The sequence below is a fragment of the Larus michahellis genome, chromosome 5, assembly GCF_964199755.1.
Source record: "Larus michahellis chromosome 5, bLarMic1.1, whole genome shotgun sequence".
Taxonomy (NCBI): Eukaryota; Metazoa; Chordata; class Aves; order Charadriiformes; family Laridae; genus Larus; species Larus michahellis.
This window is the reverse complement of record NC_133900.1, coordinates 71,823,044-71,845,168: the sequence shown is the minus strand read 5'-3', so window position 1 is coordinate 71,845,168 and position 22,125 is coordinate 71,823,044. Positions and strand designations below refer to the sequence as shown.

The 22,125-nt window shown below is 42.8% G+C and overlaps 1 protein-coding gene across 16 annotated transcripts in view; it reads right to left on the bottom strand.

Annotated features, from left to right (window-relative positions):
* Positions 1 to 22,125, bottom strand: part of LIMCH1 (LIM and calponin homology domains 1) — a 181,979-nt gene that overhangs the window by 4,717 nt on the left and 155,137 nt on the right. For 4 of the 16 annotated variants that reach the window (XM_074587919.1, XM_074587929.1, XM_074587931.1 and 1 more), the window contains 11 exons: positions 17,004 to 17,097; positions 14,288 to 14,460; positions 13,532 to 13,637; positions 11,494 to 11,525; positions 10,391 to 10,474; positions 8,663 to 8,755; positions 7,605 to 7,709; positions 6,107 to 6,243; positions 5,206 to 5,321; positions 3,221 to 3,344; positions 2,051 to 2,128 (listed from right to left, as the gene is read on the bottom strand). In XM_074587919.1, the coding sequence (XP_074444020.1) occupies positions 2,051 to 2,128; positions 3,221 to 3,344; positions 5,206 to 5,321; positions 6,107 to 6,243; positions 7,605 to 7,709; positions 8,663 to 8,755; positions 10,391 to 10,474; positions 11,494 to 11,525; positions 13,532 to 13,637; positions 14,288 to 14,460; positions 17,004 to 17,097 (1,142 nt within the window). Of the gene's footprint in view, positions 1 to 2,041; positions 2,129 to 3,220; positions 3,350 to 5,205; positions 5,322 to 6,106; positions 6,244 to 7,604; positions 7,710 to 8,662; positions 8,756 to 10,390; positions 10,475 to 11,493; positions 11,526 to 13,531; positions 13,638 to 14,287; positions 14,461 to 17,003; positions 17,098 to 22,125 lie in introns of all 16 variants that reach the window. The other 12 variants (XM_074587921.1, XM_074587926.1, XM_074587922.1 and 9 more) reach the window with 6 other exon arrangements.

The following is a 22,125-nucleotide window of genomic DNA, read 5'->3' as shown; positions in this document are numbered from 1 at the left end:
ACAGAGGCCCGGATGGCAAGGAACTATGCCTGTGGATTACCCAGACTCAGTCAACGCCACAGCAATCAAAGCAGACATTCATATGAGTTACCTAAGCCAGATTCTCAGCCTGGAAAATTTCCAGTTTGTTTGCAAATAGGTTTGCTTTGCGCAAGGCAGAAGGCGGGGATGTGCTTGTACACCCAAACAAGCTGGCAAAGTCAACAGTAGCAGCGTGACTGCGGGAGCACAGAGCAGGCACCGGGCACTTGGTAACTGCAGTCCACGCTGCTGCAGCTACACGCCTGTTAGTATTCCAACTAGTTAGAGGAAAGCTGAAATCAGATCTCCAAATGCAATGCAAAAATACTTCAACTCTCTCCTTACACTTCAGTCCTGTCTAGACCTTTCCAGTAAATCATCTGTTTGATGACAGCTGGGGGAGGGATCGGTGCCCCAGGAATAACTGGTACCCTTTTCGTAGGGTTTTTAATGGCACTGCAGGTGTGCACTTGCATGTGTTTCACACTCTTCCCTTCTCACCTGTCTGCCAGCCTGCCAGAGCTGACGTTCGTCTAGTGAGACGAACCCGAGGCAAAAAGGGATCCCTTGTCATGTGTCATCCATGTTTGTTTCAGCCCGGGATGAAACCGGGAGAGGAATTTCAGGAGACTTCATAAGTTTCAAAAAGATGGATTGATGAAATTGTACACAGATGAGCAAGTTTACAATATCTTGCTTTATGTTTATGGTGCAACAACAACATAAGCCACCAACAGAGATGGATCTGGACTGTATCATTATAAAAAAGCCATTAAAAAAAGAGAGAAAAAAGAGACAGAAGCAGCAGAAAGACTCATCATGACCAGAAAACTGTCCTTGCTTCCATCTAATCTCTGTCACTCCTGAGCCCATCCTTCTTTATCCCAGCATGCACAGTGACAGCCCAGGCACATCACTGTCTTTTCTTGTTGCTTCATTCTCGTTATTCCTTTCGGAATAATTTCCCTGGTTTCTTCTCCTCCTCTACAACTTTAAGCCTTTTGCTCACAACCCTCTGTGTTATTCTTGAGTCCATCTTTGTTTTCACTTCTCCAGTACCAGAATTATCGTAAGGACAAGTTAATGCATTGAATCAAAGAATAAAGTGCTTTGGGATTTTTTTTTAAGAGATGTTTTCTAATGTTTTAGTGGAACAATGAATTACATCCCACCCATTATTTCCAAAATTAAGGTTTATTTCAGGAAAAGATCTTGGAAAAGATCTCAGATCAGGATATAGCTACTAAGTACTGTGAAGTAGCTATCAAGACTAGCTACATGTCGCCAGAAATGATCTGCAATACCACCAAAACTGCAGCTATAATTAGCAAAAAGAGAAGAAATTGTTCATATAAAAAATGGCCCAATAGATTCATGTCAATGCAAATGGCACCAGAAGGAGGGCTTTGCTATCAAACATGAAGAAAAATGTTATTTAAATAGAACAAAAACCTGCTATGGCTTCTGTGTTGCATGACTTCACCCTATTTAATGAGCCAACTGGTTTTAATATGTCCCAAATTATCAGTGATTCTATCAGGCTACAGTTAACATTTATTTAGAGTTTGTACATGCATCTCATTGAAAGCTGCACAGTTCATTGCCCGAGGGAATCAAACCTCCAGGAGACTACCGTGAATGCAGGCAAATTAAAAAACAAAGCAAAAAAAAAAAAGCAGAAAAGCAAAATGTGTTTCAAGTTTGTAAATTGAGCGCTCTGAACTCACGCTCTGCTGCTGACTTTGACTGGGCCTTATATTATCCCATTCTAATTTCAGTAAAATTTCAATGATCAAGCAGAGTCCTACAGCTGCCTTCTCAACTGTGTTATTTTAAAACACAACAATACTGCTGCAGTAGGCAAGAAATACGGCAGAGGGAGCTACATGTTTATTACGTGGATGGTTATGAATTGCCACATTTAGAAGAATTAATAGTGCATCCACATAATATTAGTGTGATTTACACTGCAGCAGTTCACCAGCAAGATGTATTCAGGTCTGCAAAATTCCTTATTGACCTTTTGTACCTGTTGGGTGACTGAATCGGAGCAGCAGGAGAGCAGGGAGACGATGGCCCGGATCGGAAGTTCTCATGATAGCCTGCCCTAAAATACAGGAGAGAAAATGCATTACTACAGCTGAAGAACTAGTGAAAACAGAGGGTTTGTATGGAGAAATTCCAGCTGACGGATTTCAGGATTCCCAGCTCTAAAGACTTTATCTAAAGAAAACAAGGTATAAATTTACTCTCCATTTTGACACATCATTTCCATAGTTTACTACTATTTCTATCCATTCTACCCTGCAAGAGTTTGGTGAGAAAAACCATGCATGTTTTTTGTTATCAGAAATCATAGGATTGATTCAACCGCTCACTGCTCAAAGCTGTTTACAGATTAAGTAACAATTTTCTCAAACACACAGGAGCAGTCTGTTATGAGGATTAGGTAATCAAACCTCAATCTGCATTAGTTTTGGCTGGATACAAGCTTCAGAGACCTAACGCTTATTTTGCAGGAGGCTGTGTTCATATATATGCTAATGAAAACAGATGCTCCTTTCTCATTACATAGGTACACTTTTTGCAAATATGAGGTAAACATATCTCTTGTTTACTGAAAGAACTGGTGTTGCTTTTTAGTAATGCTCACTCCAAAACATGAGGCAAAGCAGCAGAGAAGAAAAAAACACCTCATCAAATGTAAAGGAGAAAGAAACTACTAATCTTCTTTTAAAGGCTATAATCCTCAAAAAACTAGAGAGTAGCACTCAATGCACATTTCAAAGCTGGGGAATGAAGCTCTCGGGTACCAACTTCAAAGAGGCAGACTTCACCTGACATTTCCCCCCTGGTATTTAATCACTTACTGGCTATAAATGTTTGTTTTAGGGACTTAAATGAAGCACGTGAACAGTTACGCAAATGAGTGTTTAAAGAGCTAAGGAGAGAGAGGACAGAGAATGGCAAGCAGGAGGTGTCCTCCCTCGTGAAACTAGTTACTGGGGTACCCGTAACGAGAAACAAAGTGGATAAACATTAGCAGTCGTGGTGGGAAAGCCAGGAATCAAAGGTGTCTGCACACTGCAGGACTACCCATGAAACTTAACCGATAAAGAACGCTCAGTAGGAATGCAAGGGAGAGCAGAGTGAGCAGGACTTCTCAACCCCTGCAATAACATTTATTTCGCATTCTTACCTCTTTGTTTCTCCTGCGGAGCTCGGCTGTTGTCCCGCACTCTGGCCCAGGAATGGTCTCTGCCGAATGTCCTCTGCACGATGTGGGGACTGCTTTGTCAGCAACTGCTGATTCCAGGAGACATCTACCATGGGAGGTGGGGAAATCTCAATACTTGTGATAAAATACTTTTGTCAATACTTATAGACCAGCATAGCTTATGGGCACACCATGAAGGAGACATGAGACGTTACTTAAAAATAAGTTCTCAGAAACCCCACACGAAGTCAGAGACAGGCTCTGCTACACCAGAAGACCTCTCTGGGACAATGTCCCCCTGCATTACCTCCACATACACATGACCTGCCCTGCTGCTGAATCTCAGTTTATGAAAGGGGAAGGGGAGAGGTCAAACAGCCGTCCATGGGTAGCACTTGAGAAAATAACATATTTCTTTCCTAAGGATGGAAGCACCAGAGAGACAGAAACTTCCCATGGTGGCTGGGGATCCAAACTTCTCAATATCAAGAGTTAAGAGGAAGGTGGTGTAGTCACTGTTCTCCATGAGCCTACTGATAAATGGACTTCTTCCCTTGTAATTTCCTTCTGTTTCAGATGGTTGCACAAGGCTCAGTGATGGTCGCCGCCTCCCAGCAATAGGCAATGATCCGTGTGATGCCCAGGCAGCCGGCCATCCCACCTTTGAGACACAGCACACTGCCTGGATCCTTCCAGACAAATTCTGTGGCTCACAGGCTGGGGAGAGCCTTACCCTGCTGCACACCAACCACCTGGTTTAGAGGAGAAGACAGACTTTGCTGGGGCCTATGAAAGGCCCATTTCCTATTTTTGGTATCAAGACAAAAAAACCTCCACCCTAGTTCTGACTAGCCTAAGGACTTAAGAAGAGAGGAAGGACGTGCTGCTTTTAGGGGCAAGAAAGGAGCTGTCAGAATATTTGTAGGGGACCAAGTTGGTGAAGAGAACCTAGAAAAATGGCTGATCAGCAGAAGTTAAAAACTGTCAAACCTTTGAAGTTTGCTTAATCACTACTACAAATCCACAAGGATGGATTGCTGGGTAATATCTTCTGCTTTCTCTATTTGAGCAATGTTTATCAAAGCACTAAGAATACAATAAAACCCTGCCAGAGAATGCAAGCCCACCAAATTAATAAACTGAATTTGCATTTGGAGCAAGTAATAACATTGAAATCTTTTCTATCCATAGGCATTTCAGTTTTTAGAATAATCAATTTTTATGCTAGACAGAAGACAAAAATCTAAAATTTGATTTCAAAATCTACATTTGCTTTTTGTTGTTAGTCCTGCTTATTCACTTTCCACCATTCACTTGCATTAGACAATAATGCTAAATTAGTGAATTTGCCTTCTTTTAGGATGATCCTGTTGACAGAAACATTTTGGGGAAATTCCTTCATTCAAGAAACATCCATACTTACGGGATCTTAAAAAAATCTATTAATTTTAAATGCCATCAGGCATTTCTAATGACAAAATTGAGACAGGTGTCACTTTAGACTTAGCTTGAAAAGGTTACACATCACAGGTAGTGATTTTTACCAGACTGAAATGGACATGAAGAATCGAATTAACTATCAAAACACAAAATAAGTGTTGGAAATATGCTCTCTGTATCAAGATAAATCCTATATGTATGTAAGATTACGTAAAAGATGGAAGATAACTGTGTTTAACTACTACTGTGAACACATGGGCCTAAAAACAAGATTCATACCTGCAGCTGAAACGCTCACCTCTGATGAAAATAAGATTTTAAATTTCATCTTAACATATTTATCTTTACTAAAAGAAAGCAACTTTTGCATCTGAGGTATTCAAGTTTTGAAGATACGCATGTGCTGTTAATTTCCAAAATTCTTTGAGTTGAGATTTCAAGCCACTGTAAATACCTGTGAGATTTCTATTAGGAAAAGAATACATGCAGGAAAAGAAGACACACGTATGAAGAGTCTTGACTCTCACCCTGAGTCAACGGCAGATTCAGCCTGGCAGGCGAGCTCCGCTCCATGACCTGGTGCTCCTGTTCACCTCCTTTCAAGATACCCGTCTCTGGGTGTCCTGAGAGCACTCTATTTCCACTGCCAATAAAAATAAGTCACATTGTATAAATAAAGCCAGGAAAAATGCCGCCTAGAATATAATGGCAAAATCAGACTTCTTAATATCAGTCTATTTTTTGCAACAGGAATATTGTTATTGTGTCTGCAATGATAAAGCAAAATATAGCCATGAATTAACAAGTCCCCAAACATGCCAAGTCTTCCTGCCTCCCTCACACACTGCCACTTTACAGGCAGGAAAGATCATTCCAGATTTGTGGAAAATGGCTTATTTGCCAGAGAAACACCTTTTCTCAGTGTTCTCTATCCAGTGCTTAGCATCATCAGATGCTTCTCATCTCTGTGAAAGGCGTTATTAGCAGTTGGGCAAAGGACTTTGAACACCATCGGGCAAGTCAGGGTCTGGCACTTCCAAGACAGCCAGGCAATCTCACACAGATTCTGAATGAAAACAGCTACTGCTCCTTTATTCCTCCAAATGGCTTGTGAAACTTGTATGCAAGACACAGTGCAGCGACACACAGAGATGTCTGAGCTATCTGAGCTCCGATCTGGTTGATGCGAGAGTTTCAGCGAAGCCGTATGCTGCAAAGGCAAGCCTTCTGATATGCAAAACTAGCCCTGTACATTGCCATATATGCATAAGTCTGCAGCAAGTGAATATCGATCGGGATATATTACACCTATCACCAGGCCACCAGATGCTGATGCTCCCACATCAATCATAGGCAGATGTGACATCCCAGAAGTTTACAGAACGCAAAGCTTCACCGGGCTAAGAAATACTTAGGCTTGATCCATACCTCCTCTTTTCTTGCCAGAGTTCATTTTCCTTGCTTTTCAGAGACGGCATGCTGTCCTGCTCCCAGAGCAGCTTTTTCTGCCTTGTAACTTCTTTTTGTTTGCCCTCCTCTGGAGAGCTGTTTGAGTCAGTTGTGTTCTAGAAGACAGTAGGGGAGGGAACAAGGAGCTTTCCTTGAATCAGCGCACGCATGAGAAAAGCACAGGCTGCCCCACATATATGACACACCTCATTATCATACAGAACATCTCGCGTTGTACAGAGGAATCATTTGACCTTGCTAAGGCCAACTTTGGATTTAACGAAGACTTCAGCTAAAACAATCAGCTAATTGTATTAAATTCAGTGTGAAACAAAAAAGTGAGGGACTGACCAATTATGAGATGGTGTTCAGGATAACAAAAGAAAACTACACTACATATTTTTGGCAGGAAGCCTTGAATGACTTTGAGAGTCTAGACCCTCTCCCACTGGACTTGGGAGGACTTTGTGAGGGACCTCAGCTTGCTGTCTCTGTCTTGGGGCAGAGCATTACTCACATGCTCTGGGCGTTCTCAAATGGCAACACCAGTACTACTTCCAAAATGGTACTGGAGTGGGTCATACCGGACTGGTGGAGCTTGGGTAAGCCATGGCATGAGATCCTTCACTTCTGGGTGCAGGCACTGCCCTGAACGTGGCATAAGCAACTCCACCCAGGAAGCTGCTGCTACGCAGCCATGTGGATAATGGCTGATGCCCCTGCACAGGGATGAGTGATAAGAAGGGGCAGGAAGGGTGAGAGTAGAACCAGATGATACAGAACTCCTAAATCCTGGAGTTGAACACAAAAAGGCAGATGACTTCTTGGGTGTGGGTGCCTTAGGCAGGAGAAAATTATGTCTGGGAACGCCACATTCATTCCACTCATCTCAACTGGGGTGTCATTCTGTGATCTCTGGCGAATACTTATTTAATTAGATGCTAGATGCATCAAATTAAACATTTTGTGACGCATAAAAAAATAAAAAAAAATCAGAGAGTAAATATTCCTCCATTTGTTTTGCTGCTTTCTAGGATGGATGGTGGGAGAGAAACGGAGAAAAAGTGGGGAGGCAGGATTCAGTCTCATCTCATATATGCTTAAAGCACTGTCTTACACTCAAGATTTTGTATGCTGTAAAATCACTTCAGATGTTGTTGGCTTTGAGAAGGTAGTGAAAACAAACAGAAACAGGGGACTGTTTTTTCATAGCACCAGTTAAAGAAAAGAAGCAGCTGCAAAGAGAGAAAGTCTCACCCTCTGCTCTAGTCCAAAATGAGATGGTAGCAGTTTGCTTGGGAGTATGGCTCTTCAGTTATACAAATATACAACCTATAGCACTCTGAGGTATTACCAATTATGGAAAGGATCCTGGGAATACTCTGTTCCCAGACTTTGTTAGCCTTTAGTGAAGAATGACACTTCTCACTAAAGATGGCTTAGTCTTTATTGCCTCACTGCTCTGCGAGAAACTCACCACTGTCTTGTTTCCTTCAGTGGTAGAGGAAGAAGAGGAGAGGAGGTCAGCAGAGTTTGAAGAAACAATGAATGGAACTACAGTATCCTCAATTATCTTACGTTCCTAAAAAAAGAGGATCAGGAGCAAGTGGGGGTTAAAAATACAGAATGTAAACTATGAGCTTAAAAAGTAGAAGCATAAAGTTTGGCTACATGTCACATTTAGATGGCTAGGTAAGGACCTGTGGTACCCAGAACCTCAATTTTTAATCTGGTAACACCTCAATTTTTAATCTGCTTCAAGGTGTTGCACTCCCTTTCCTTTCACCATTACCATCTTTGAGACGGGATGCCAAAAACTGGAAAGAATATTCCACTTGGGATGGCATCACTGTTTCTCACACCACCAGTTTATTAAATTTCATATAAAAAAATTGTACATGAGAAACTTGCAGATCACAAGTATGGCCCTCAAGCACAGATGGTAAGACATCAATTTGCATACTGTACAACTAGTTAAACTGAAAACTGAAAACATGAATATTTTCCAATTTCCTGCAATAATGACCCACATACACCACAAGAAAACCACTACCTTTTATATTGTCAAATTCTACAACTGCAAGCTTTGAACATTTCCTGTGAATTTTTTTTTTTTTTTTTTTTTAAAAACAAGGCCAGTTTACAAAATATGTACATGATCAAACCCAAGGCAGGCAACAACTTCATCTGGAGTTCCACCAAGCCCAGGCACTAAGCATATGCCAAAATGCACAAGGTTCTGCCTCTGGAGGGAAGTCTGAGCGTGCCCAGACACAACCATACTGCCTCACCCTGACTTGCACAGCAATTAGACACCTCCACCTATGCAGAGCTTCTGAGGATACCTGTCTAAATATTTAAATATTTTTCCTCAGCGCCTATGGTAGTGTTTAAGAGAAACAATTCTCCTGAGAATTCAGCCTTGAGAAGGCTTTTCACTAATTAATCTAGGTATGGGATTTTTTTAGTTACGTAAGTGGGTGCATTTAAATACCAAAAAAGTCAATAAACAACCTCCTCCTTTGAGCCTTATACCTCCTCGTAGTATCTACGCTCCTCCTCTTCAACTTCTCTCTGCGCCTTTTCCCATTCCTCTTTCAGCTTGTCCTGCTCCTTCTGATACTTCTCCTGTAAGAGGATACAAATACAGGTAAATTCAGAACATTCTGTATTAGGAGTAAATTCTGTAGTATCTCCACAGTGAAAATGAACCTGCCAAAAGTGGTTTAATCAGAAATTGGAAGGTAAAAATTTGAAACACCCATGGGTATCAAAAAAACCCTTATTTTCCTGGTCTTCCCACTTGTTTCTAGCACTTTCATTTAACACCTTCAAACCACAAGGAACTTTTAACGTCCTAGAAGTTGTTTAATTTGTTAGAAGTTTTAAAATCTTTGGTCAGAAATGAAATTTATGCTTATCAATTTCAATAATTCCTTGTTTATTATACAGTATTAAGAGTTCCAAAAAGCTATCACATACCCCAAAACACTTGGGCATGGATTCTACATTAATAACTTCAGCAAAGTAGCATACAAACAAGCAGGTTTTGCAGATACTGGTACTAATTTAAGAGAGATGCCAGTACAATTTAATGAATAATGAATACCTGTGCAAGTTTAAAAGATAAATGTGTGTACAGATAATAGTGTGTAAGGTTTGAAGAGGGTAAGCTTATAATTAACTAAGTAGTTTATTTTCCTCCTTGAAGGAATTGTGTCTTGAGAATTGTTTTCACACAGTTTTGCATGAAAAATTATCTCAAAGAGATCTTTAAAATTGTTTGACAGAACTGGTTTGAATACGGGAAGACTGGGGCGACTTCCATATCCCTTTTATGCCAGTTCCAAATTCTGTTCAAATTAGAAACCACATCTGCCTAATCCAGAAAAGATGCATTTACTGTTGAGAGAACACCCACATCTGCCAGAAAAATTATGATGAGAATTTTACACCATTTTGAGAAGAAACAACCATATTAGCTAAAAAGAAATAATCTCAAGAAAGTAGAGAGACACACAAGTCATTCTTAAAAGATGAAAAGACTCCATTTTATTATTCTCCATCCTTTGATGGTTGTTTGCTCTTCTGTTACATGGAGGAAAGGTATGATTTCTTTGGGACTAATCCTAATCACAGTTTCAAAAGACAATACTGACCAATGGGGAAATTCAAGTTCTCAGGACCACTGCATTTCTCCCAACTAGGACGCAAAACCAGACCTTTTACTCTACCACTAGGCCAAACCAGTGGTTGGTTTGAAGGGTTTTATCCCCTCACAAAAAAAAAAAAACAAAAACCAAACCCTTCATGTCCAAACTTTGTTTTATGTTTACCAAGATGAACCTGTGAAAAACGCAAAAGTCTACAAAAATCTATTAAGACCATCATTTTAAAGAAGAGGTGCATAGGTGTCAAGGTCAGCAAATGGTCAGTCTCAAGAGGCTCCAAGTAATTAAGAGTCTCACAGCCTATGCTCAACATACTTTAAATACAGATGAGGATCAACATTTGGTTTAACTCCTCACTGAAATGCAGATCTAAGTCCTTTTGGTCTTTCCAGTGAGTGAGGAAGGGAGACGTAAGAGTGCCCAAACCACAGAGAACATGCGCATATGCTCATTTTATTGCACATCTGCCACATCATTTGCTCAAGCATTCACAGAGGATGTGGAAAACATGACATGAAACGTCCAACATTTGTCCAAAAGGACAATTCAACAGCTGAACCACATGGTTCAAGGCACGTAGTTTCTTCCATACCTGAAGCAAGCGTTCTTGCTCATGCTGCCACCTTTCCTGGCGCTTTCGCTCTTCTTCTGGATCCCAGGACCAGAAATTGAAGCGCTTGCGTGAAGGAAAACCAAGTTATTAGACTTTGACACTATACTTCACACGGCTACCAGAGAAAGCTGCACTTCATCTGGCCCACCCCTGGCAATGATGTTAAAATGGGAAATTGAGAAACAGATAATGGTTCTCTCAGTTAGCAGACAATATTCTTAGCTTCACTGACACTTGGGATTGCCCACAGGTATCCAAATGATAAAATAATAATTTGGTTTGCAAAGAAAGGCTTGGGAAACTTCAACTGGAGGGGAAAAAAAGGAAAAAGATCTGAAAGAAAGCTCTAAGCAGCACCGAACAGAGAGGCCTGCAGGTATTCAAATTTAAAGAAAATATGTATTTTTATTTTCTATAATTTTCTGCGCAACGTGCAAAGCAATTTGTGATTGTAAAATATAGTCTCTCATTTCATATGGCTGCCAGCACAACAGCCTATAGCCTTGTTTTAAATTTTTATCCATAATGAAATAAAATCTCAGGCTTCAGTAAGGACCTCATTACGTGATACATGTTTAAAATCCTTATAATCAAGGGCAATTTTAAACACTTGATGTCCTATTCCTTTCCACTAAGAGTCATATTAGAATCTGATAGGAAGAGATAATGTCTATGTCTATCAAAGAGAATATGAAATACTGTGTACTTCAGTGTAGCTTCTGTGGTGGCGGTTTTTGGTTCTTTTTTTTATTGGGGAGACAGTAGGATTGTGGTCTCTAATTTCTATGCATTTCAAGTAGAATGGATAACTTGGAGTTACATGTTATTTTGGGATTATGAAGATTTAGGGGTTCCAGCAAACCAGTATTGTGTAGCAAGCATTCCTTCCAGATAAAGGAAGAACACATAAATTTCAGATTCAGACCAAGTCTTGATTTGGGTTGTATTTTTTCTCTCATTATTTCTACGAGAAATAAATTCTCATTCCAATTTGGGGATGTTACAAGACAGTTTGCTTAAAAACATCACTTTTGCTAAACACATATCTCTAAACGAAACAGTGATGCAAAAAAGGTACTCACATTTGATTTGTCACCAGTATCAGAATCAGCTACTAAAAAAAAAAAAAAAGAAAACAGAAAAAGGAAAAATTAAATTTAACACAGCAAAATGTGCTTAGGCTGCAATGTATCTAAATGAAAAAGCTTCATGTTAGTTTCCTATTTGCTCCCGCAACCAAATGCAAGGACGAATCGCAAGCAAATAAACCAGAAAAACAGATTACACCCATCACCAACAAAACTACTTTCTACCTGGGTATAGACGAGCACAATATTAACTAACATCAGGTTCTACTCTACCGCTAGCTAATGCCATCTACTTCTGGCCACAGACGTTAGCAGTGTTCAGACTCTGAGTGTTACCTATTTTAATCTACTTTTCCCTTCGTGATTCAGTGCAAGGAAGGAAAAAGCACAGCAAAGCTAAAAGGATGGGACTACACTATTCAAGAGTCACAGTTATGAAGAGAGCCATTGCCATTCTTTATCCAAATGTCTTTGAGAATGGGGCTGATTTAAAGAAATTAAGGAAAAGGTATTTATAGGCAAGTAATTTCATTTGGGTGCCTGAAACCAGAGCATCACAACAAAGTGCAGCCCAACAGCTCTTTGTCAACTGTGCAGCAGGAATAGACACTTTCTACGAAAGCAAGAGGTAGAACAAGTCCCCGTCATCATCAGCTTTCGCCCCGGCCCCACGTCCGAAGACACCTACGACTGGAGGCAGCAGAAGGGCTGAAGCTGGTCTTAGCGCCGTGTTTACCTGACTGCGAGAAAAACTGTGAGCGCCGCCAGTTGTTGCGAACCCTAAGGGGAACCGCAGCCCCGCGGGGCGGCTCTGCAGGCGAGGGCACGGAGACAAAACAAGAAACACAGCGCGGTCAAAAGGCGATGACGGACTCTCAGACCCGAGCCGCCTCGGCCACGAGAGGGGTTTTGGCTACTTGGGCCCATCACAGCTAGTTTACAGCGGACCTGCAGATCACGCGGACTGCCCGTATCTAAATGCTACGGTGGTAACATGGCATCAAATTACAGGAGAGCTCTAGAAAACTAAAGCAAGTCAAGGGCAACCACCCCTTCAAGTCTTGGCATGGTGCTCGCGTTCGTTCCCACTGCACATACACATTTTAAAGGACTATGTGACCCTTTCAGCGCTTTACGTGCTGTGAACACTAGAGAGCAGCCAAGTGTTTCAGCGCTCTCAGAAAATAGGCGAGAGACCTACAATCTGCTACTTCATGTTCGGATTGCTTTGTGCCTAACATAAAATGATGTTGTTCTCAAAGTCTGTTTGGAAAGCACCTCCCCACTTAAGTGAGATTTCTATTCCTTTTCAGAGAATCCCGTTTTCCACAGCAGATCACCTCCAGTAGTTTCAATCTTGAAAACACTGGGATAATCAGTATATTAACTATACATAACTAACAACCTAGTAGGATCTCAGGGGGGAGAAAACTTCAGATGATTTTTCTCTCTCTCTTTTGCAGTATCTACATACATACATCTCTCAAATCAATATAAAGTCGAACTACTAAACAATCTCAAGCAAAACTTTGTCACAAAGGCAAAAAAAAAGTTCTGCTTTGCAAGAATTCGCGATGTACACAGCTCAAATTCAGGGACGTGGCCAGATATGTGTATTGTTCATGTACGAAAAGGAGCTCCACATGAGCAGCTGAGTGCAGAATTTGTCTCCAGAAGTTTTTGCTGTGAGAGAAAACTAATCACTAAGCCATTTTTGTCTGTGAGCAGCCGTACTAATAAAATATAATACTCTGACAATAATACAGCGTTTATTGCTAGGTCAGGTAAGTGCAAGACAGGGCTCTCCCTGCCTTGCTCTGTGTCACAATTCTGCTGTTGTTTTTAAGGGGAACAGCTAGAAAAGTGCTTTGCATCACAGAAGCCACACTACCCATATCAGTCAGATGCAACTAGAAAGTAACCATTTTATCTCCCAAACTTTCCAGGTCATTGATTAGGCAATTCTCCCTGAACACCACCCACACACATCCAGTTACTCTCTGGCTGAGTTCTCCCAATGCTGTTTGCTCACCTTGTAGAGTAGAATTATGCAGAGTAACCTGGCTGGTCTCGGGTAGCTTCTTTAAAAATGGCAATACTACGCTTCCCTCTTGTTCCAGCGCTTTTGGTTTCATCACCTGTTCAGCCATTTGGGAGCAAAAAAAAAAGCATTCAAAAATCTACAGGTTCAATCAAAGGTTAACTTACACCCTTTCTACTTTTTTGACTCATCATTATCAAAGATGAAGCCCCTATCTCCAGAATTACAACCTGAAGTTGCAATACTGAAGTCCTGGAAATAACCATAGCTGTTTGTTATTGACGTTCCATCTGCCCTGAGCACCAAAACCGATCCTAACCCAGGACTAACATCTAACTTACCTGACAGAGCAGTACGGTCATGGCCATTTGTTACCTGTGCCACCACCCGCCCTGCTCAGCACTTCAAGAGGACTAAGAGGGTAAGCTCCACTGTCTACACCTTCCGGACACTCTGCCCTCCCGACACGCAGTGGGACTGGGGTTTCCAGGTTAAGTTCTCATTTCTGCTCCAGCCAGTTTACAGGTTCAAACACTGCAAGCAGACACCGGGGAGTTCCTTTGGAGGGGCAACTCCCTGATGACCATAGGATTTGGCACGGAAACCATCCTCCAGGGTCATTCCCTGAACCCCTGATGTGACATTATATAAAGAAAAATAACAATTTGCACAATAAACATTTCCTTGTGAGATCCTCCTTCTTTTTTGTCTTGTTTTCCATTCCCTCTCTTTCTTGCCTGTACCTACCTCCGGTATAGCAGGGCATGCTGCTTCCTTCTGCTGCTCCATTTCAGGTTTCTTCACATCGTTCTCGTTTGAAGCAGCTTCCTCTGAAGAGACAGGACTGGGAAGAAATTCTAATCTCTTCACAACAGGGCTGGCACAAGCTGCAGTTGACTTCAATTGCTTTTGATCTGAACCTAATCCACACATAAAAGAAATAACGTTGCAAGGTTAAGTCATCTTTTCAAATCAAGTGTAGACCTATTTCTTACAATCCAATTTCTCACTGGATATACTGTGTGCCCATAAACTGGATGCCTTTAAAAAAATAATATTTATTCTTCAAAACAGGCAAAATTAATCTCTCAGAGAAGACAAGGCTTTAAGGGTGAAATTCACCTGATAAAATGTAAATGCTTAGACTTGACCTGGGCACCATGGGGCACCCTTCATGGTCAACGAAGACAGGGAGGCAGTTCTTGGGGAAGAGTCACCCAAACTATTTTAGACATTTCTCTTTGGCTGAGATGAGCTGTAACATGCCTACATGTAACAGCATGCCTATTGAGTTATAAATCTCTTTATTGTCAATTCCTGAAGTTGTGTGATGAATCACAGAATTGTAGGGTTGGAAGGGACCTCTGGAGATCATCTAGTCCAACCCCCCCTGCCAGAGCAGGGTCACCCAGAGCAGGTTGCACAGGAACGCGTCCAGGCGGGTTTTGAATGTCTCCAGAGAAGGAGACTCCACCACCTCTCTGGGCAGCCTGTGCCAGGGCTCTGCCACCCTCAAAGTAAAGAAGTTCCTTCTCTCTCATCCTATCCTAAGATGCTACCCAGAGAAGTAGCTATACCACAATTAACACTATCAGCACTGGAGGGTATTCCAGCTTGGCTGTTGCCACTAAACCACGTCAGTCAAGCATCAGAAAACGAAGAAGCTGTGCTAAGAGGAAGCTTTGAACTGGAATAACCTGGTTAGCATTCAGCTCTTCAAAAAACCCAAGTTTATGCTGGTTTATGGGAGGAGGAACCAGGAGCACATGGGCCTACAGCTGAAGACTCTGACAGCTCACTACTGTCAGCTGGTACCACCACTGGAAGCAGAGCACTTTCCAGCATCCCGGGCAGTGCACAAGCACCCAGACATCTCTCTAACTACCTAAAGCAGAATCTCAGCTTCAGATCCTGTAGAGATGCACTCCAAGGCTCCACTACGAACCTGCACACAAGCAGAGACAAGAGCTGCTCCTGCTGCCTGGCAGATGCACACCACTTTGGAGCAGTTCCCACACCATTAGTGGCACAGGGGTCACAGCATGCAAGTATCTGGCTCGTACTGAACAGCAGAGGAGGTTGCTTATTCTACCAGAAGGTAACACAGTTTGGACCACATCCATCCCTCCAAAGCAGACATAATGAAAATCCACGTTCCTTTCCCATTTCAGCTTTTGCAATGTTATCTCAGTTTTTCTTGGCAGACAATATTAAACTTTGCTATCAATTCTTAACATTTAGCATTTCTCACAGGTGTGGAGCCTGACACAAGGTGGCTTTGTGATTTGTAGACGAGTATCACCAGCTCATCACTGCTGACTCTTGAGAGGAGAATTTGGTTGGTTCACCACAAGATTGCAGCTTCTACATCAACTGCCAGGTGCAATTCAAGATTGCTAACCTCTGTGCATTGGCATCTATAAGCCAAAGTAATTAAGTCAGCTGATGAGCTCTTGCTAACAGCCCATGTGCTTCAGAGTCTTGCAGCACATCAAGAAACGACTGTAAAGGTTCTAATCTCGGAGGAGTGGTACCCCATTGACGTTTGAGGGCAAAGCTCAATTGTTTAAGTCACATTTATCCTCAACAAATAGGAGCATTATGCTTATATACCAATTACAGCCAAAGGTCTCATTTAAATATCTACTTCAAACAGTGCTTTTTACTTACCTATACCAAGCTGAACTTTGATAGACCCATTTAAAAAAATTAACAACAAAAAACCACCATTAACTTAGTATGATAGCAGGCAGTAGATAAAATGCTTACTCAAAGGTAACGTTTCAGAAACGCCCTTTTGAGGAAAGTAGCTTCACATTTTACCAGTAAACTCCTTTCCCCAGGTCAGGAATCATGCATAAAGGCTTTAAAGCAGAAAATCATGAGTGTGCACAATGCCGTCCATTTAAAGTCCCTACAAAATGCCCCTTCCTATTCTCCTTCTCCATTTCTTAATGTCTTGAGGGAAAAAAAGTATTCCTGACAGACAGTTTCTGCCCTGATCACTTTCTGGTTACAGCACGCCGTGGCACCAGCTTTTCACGCACACAAACAGCAGAGCAGACAACTCGCATCCTGAGCAACGTGCAGTCAGGTGTGTCATTTCAACCACACAATCACGGAACAGCCCAGGTTGGAAGGGTCCTCAAAAGATCATCTGGTCCCACCTTTCCTGGGAAAGGGACCCTGGATGAGATTGTCTAGCACGCTGTTCAGTCGCACCTTGAAAACCTCCAGCCATGGGGACTCTACCACGTCCCTGGGGAGGTTGTTGCAGTGAATGATCATTCTTACTGTAAAAAAATATCCTCTTTCTGTAGAGATTTCTAACATCTTCTGCATTTTCTAATAAACCCTCTTGGTGCCGCTGCAGATGCACTTATGGAAGTCCTGCTGCAGGGTGGGCCTAACCCCCAGCCCTGGGTGGGCAAGGGCAGGGGCAAAGGCAGCAGAAACAACCCACCTGGGGACGGGGACGCTGGACTCGCAGGTCCCACGCTTCCAGGGCTGGCCTCGACCTGCTGGTGGGCGGCTCTATCTGCTTCCACCGGGGAGGCCTGCAGAGAAGAACGCAGCAGAAACACAGTGAGCACAGTGGAAATAAAAGTATGTGTTAATTCCTCAAGGCAGTACTTGCTGCTGCTTTGTGATGTGTTTGAAGCAGGCTGGTTTACAGCTCAGCAGGGAGCTGGGGAGTACGTTTCGGAGCACTACGTGCCGCTCGGGTGTTGAATCACTGGGCTTTAATCTCCTTTTCAACCCGTTCATCAGCAGCCATTAATGTGGTTAGTTTGGAATAGCTCCTACGAGCTTTTAAAATTGTAGGATATCTTGGATTGTGTTAGCTGGAGATAAGCATACATTTCACCCCTAATTTCCTCTTCCAGAATAACACAAAAACGTATGCATTAGTGAACACATAGCACATACTAGGGTTTGAAAAGTGGCAAAGTAATTAAATACTTCCTTTATTTCACGGTTGTCTAAACAATCTGTTATCTGAAGGGAAAAGCCAGAGTCAGTATTAAAGGTAATGAAATACTTGAAACACTATTATGAGAGGACTGAAAAAATATGGTGAGACCGTATCGAGCCAATAATCCAAATGCCTTTGAAAAGCCAGCTTCCTGACCCAGGACAAAGCTGTTGCAGAGCTAAAACCACACTGTCAAAACAAGGGTAGCACTTCAGCTGATCTATTTAGCAGCTTCCGCCATACGTCGGCTTTCCCAGGAGGCAAATCAAGAAAAATCTGCAGCAAACCAATCAGCCACTGCACAGTGCTTCTAATGCATGAAAGATCTAGAAAACGGCACATTCAACAGAGGAAAATAAAAAAGCAGACTAGTTTTAGAAACAAAAAATAACATATTTCAGAAGTAGTCTATTGTAGACTCGCTTTCCTGTCCTCCTCCCACCCCCTCCATCTCATTAACAGCTGCAAGGGAGGAAATCTGATGAAATTTCCTCTTTTCTGGGGGCTGGATTCAGACCTCCACCTTCTGCACGGATCCCGTTTCCCATCCCTGCAGACCCACATGAGCCTACGGCCCCTCATCCGCCCGTGCCCCATGAAGAGCAGACCTGGGCTCTCACAGCTCGGTCATCGGGGACGTCTGCTGGCAGTGCCAACAGGACGCCAATGCCTGTGGACAGACTTTGGCTCCAGAGAGCTTTGCTGTTGGCAGTGCTCGGGAATCCCAGCCTCTCCTCCTCTCTGGAAGGAGGCATGCTCCAGAGAGGAGCAGGGAACGTGTCTGGGAAGATGCCCTGTGAGGAAATGGTGGGGACCAGTGTGGGGCTGTGGCCAGGGGCAACGACCCGGGCAAGCCCAGCGGGCAGCGAGCAGTGCCGGGAACAACAGAAGGAGCCCGCGGCTGCCAAGGGCTGTGCCGCCACCTCGCAGCAGGACAGGCGCCAGATCACAGCCACCAGCCTCTCCAAGTGGCAGCGCGCGTCTCCTCCGGCGCCTGCTGGGGCTGGCTGCCCGCTGTCCTCCCCACCTCTTTCCACTGCACACTCGCCTCCGCAAGGCACAGGGACACGTCCCCCTCCGGCCTAAAAACGGTTCTCAAACTGGACGAGGCAGGGGGTGAAATACACACTCCAAAAAGGCAGCATGGAAAACCTCCACCATGTCCACCTCTGAAGGTGCCTATAGGGCAAACAAGGCACAGAGGTCCCCCTCCATGTGTCACACTCCAAGGAGGGATAGTCACTGGAGATGAAGCACGGGCTAAAAAACAGGCCCCAGAGAAATGCTGCAAAGCCGGCAAGTCCCATGCCCCAGAGATTTGCCCCTTGCCATTCTGTTGCTCTTTCCTCCTGTATAACCCACCTCTCGCTTCCCCAGCCCATCATGATGCCAGCCTGTGTGTCAGGGACAGCTTTCTCCCTGAAAGCCCCAGCAGAAGAACACTGTAACTAAAGAAAACGCCTCCTTCAGCCCGTCCTGGCTCCTGACACAACAGCAGTCACAGGAGAAGCTACTGGAAACCCTTCCCAACCTTGCGCAATGCAGAAATGAATACCTCTTGTCTCCACGAGGACAGCCAGGCCAGCATAAAAGGCTGTCCAGACAGGTTGTGCCATCTCCATCCTCGGAGATTTTCAAGACTCGAATGATCAAGCCCTTAGCAACTTGGTCTGATCTCATGCCTGGTCCTGCTTTGAGCAGAAGACTTAGCTAGAGACCTACAATCCGAGTTATTCTGTCATTCTACAACCTACAAACCTCCGTTAAACCTAAACGAATGGCTATTATCAAGAACTCAGGGTTTGCCCTAAACAAGGTGGATTTTAACTGGAAAAGCAAGAGGCACCTACCCAACAATTCTACCCGCTGCTCCAAAGCATAAACCCTTCCAGAGAAATTGTTGCAAATTTCAATTATTAATGTTTATGTCATTATTATTTTTGGTAAAGTAACGGAATTCACCCTCCACTCTCAAAAAGCAACTGCCCAAATTGAAAAATTAAAAAAAAAAAGAAAAGATGAAATTGAGCTTTAATTTCAACCTCAGAGGCTTTAAAGCTTTAAACAGTGATAAACTGGGGCCAATATAAAAAGCATTAAACAGCATTACATACACCCAGGGAAGTCAAGTGCTGATGGCAGCTGGAACTGGGGAAAGAGCACAGCCACTCTGGCCTCTCGGAGGGTTTAAAAAGCTCAGCGAATGCACAAACATGAGGCACTTTTATCACCTCTGAGTTTAGAGTTACCCCTGGAACCTGAACATGGTGCTGTGTCATGTAGCTATCCTGCACAAGTGCAACAACTAAACCTACCCATAACCTATATCCAGGAGGTTGGTATTGACATAGATGTTATTTATAGAAATTCTTTCAAAGAGGGAAAAAAAAAATAATAGAAAGAGCTACTACTTGCTGCTGGAAAATTGAATTTTGCAATGGCATGCTACACAAGTTCTGTTCCTGCTCACGAGACTTGACTCTTCCTCCTCCCTCCGCTGAGCAATTAAATGCTAGTGACATAAAAGCTAAAAATATAAAACTGATTAGTAAGTAATTTATAAAAAAATTAAGTCAACTTCACTGGGGAACTCTCTCTTTCCCACTATATCTAATTCTATTTATAATACCCAGTAATGTAGTATTACCTAGTATTTTATCCACAGGTATATGATACACTTAGGAAAATTCCTGTACTTATACAGCCGATAAAAGGTCTTTTCTCCCACAGACTATCACCATTCACATTTCATAAATATTTTGTAATCAAATGATGATGTTATCACTGATCACCAAAAAGGCATACAAACATTTAATTGTACCTAAGAGTATTTTGACATGGACACTGAAAAGCCAAACAACTTGGTGAGTGATGTTCCCGAGGGGTTTCAGAGGAGCTCTCAGGCTTTGGGATGAAGGACCGGACCCAGGCAGCCTCTGGGCACCATCCCGCTCCAGCCACATGCCTTCGTGTGGGCACAGGTATCATTCTGCAGGGCCACAGAGCCACTCCATGTCACACAACACTTCCTTGCCCACCGCCACAGGCAATGAAGCCTTCAAGAGAAGGAGGAAAAACCTTGCTGTGTAAGGCATGTGGTTATCTCTGCCCCCAGATCCAGGCTGGTGTGAAGACTCTGTCCCAGGAACCCCTGAAAACTGAAGAATGCCATCTACTTGGATTGATGTTTTTATTACCCTGTGTATCTAGCTACCCAGGAGTTAAAGTGAGCTTCCCATTTAGGATTTAGAAGCCTCAGTCCACGATGGAAAGTTAAATATTGTGATTGCAGTTGCAGTTATGAGCATGTCAGTATGAGAGGACAAAGCAACACCTCAGTTCTGCTAACCCAGGCATCCATTTAACAAAGACACAAGCACAGCTGGCTATACAGTGTTACCAACCAACTATTAGCCATGAAAATAAATCAGTTCAGTTTGTGGCAGACAGGATTTTTATCCCATTTCAGCCCAAGTATTTCTTTAATTAAGAGCATTTTAGAATTATCCAGAAATAGCCACATTGCCTATTGCTGTGGCAGAGCCTCACACCCCTATAAAACCCTAAAAATACAGTAACTAGGAACTCCTAAAACACCGAACGTCACAACTACTACAAGAATTCAAACTCCAAAGGAAGTTACAGTAGAACTTTATTAATCCTTATTGTAAATTAAATCAAAACTTAGGTCAGTTAACACTACTTGTACACAAAAACACATGAAATATCATTACTGCATTTTCTATGAAAACATGGCAAAACAAGCTGTCTGGAACCGCGAGAATGCAGACATATCGCAAAGAATCAGGTTAGAACTACAGTTTAAATTCTGTAAAATCACCCAGGAATGAAAGTGGTTGCAGTATTGATAGCCACACGTAGAAATTGCCTGAAACATCGCTTCTGTGACTGAAATTGTACATGCATCATTGACTTTAAAATTTTCATACGATGGTTTCCTCATCAAAGCTAGTGTTTTCTGTTGTTGTAAGCAGTAACAGTGGCACGACCAAGGCTAAGTGCCTTGCATGCTATGCCAGTACACTACTACAGCCAGAACACTGCTCTGACACGTTAAGTCATCTGCTTCATCTGGCAGCTATGTAATGCTATACTCAGGCCAGCTAGTACAACCAAAGATCAGGGTGGATCAGTAATTGACAGAGAGGCCTTGAAAGTGTTGCAAAGTATTCCTGCTAGTCATTTTTCTAGAGTTATTAGTGCTCAATTGGGACATAAAATAAGCTCCTGTCACTCATAGCCACTGAAAAGTGCACGGGTGTCTGGAGGACAGGAGACACGGATGCTAGATTCGTAACCAAATCCTGAGCAGAGCTCCCTTCTAGCTGCTTTGAAGCTTTGCTGCTCTCACTTCTCATCCTAAACCTTTCTCCCTCCAGGTAGTCCAGCCCTCTGCGCATCTTCCCATGTGTGGTTCAAGGCAAAGCTGTCAATCTGGAACAGATGCACTTACTCTACAAGTGTTTCTTGTAACAAATCAAAGAACAAAGACTCATCCTACCAGATATGTACAAATCAGGATTTCAACGCTGCTCTCCTGTAGCTTGGCCAACAATCCCCAACCACAAGAAAGCTTATACTTTAATCT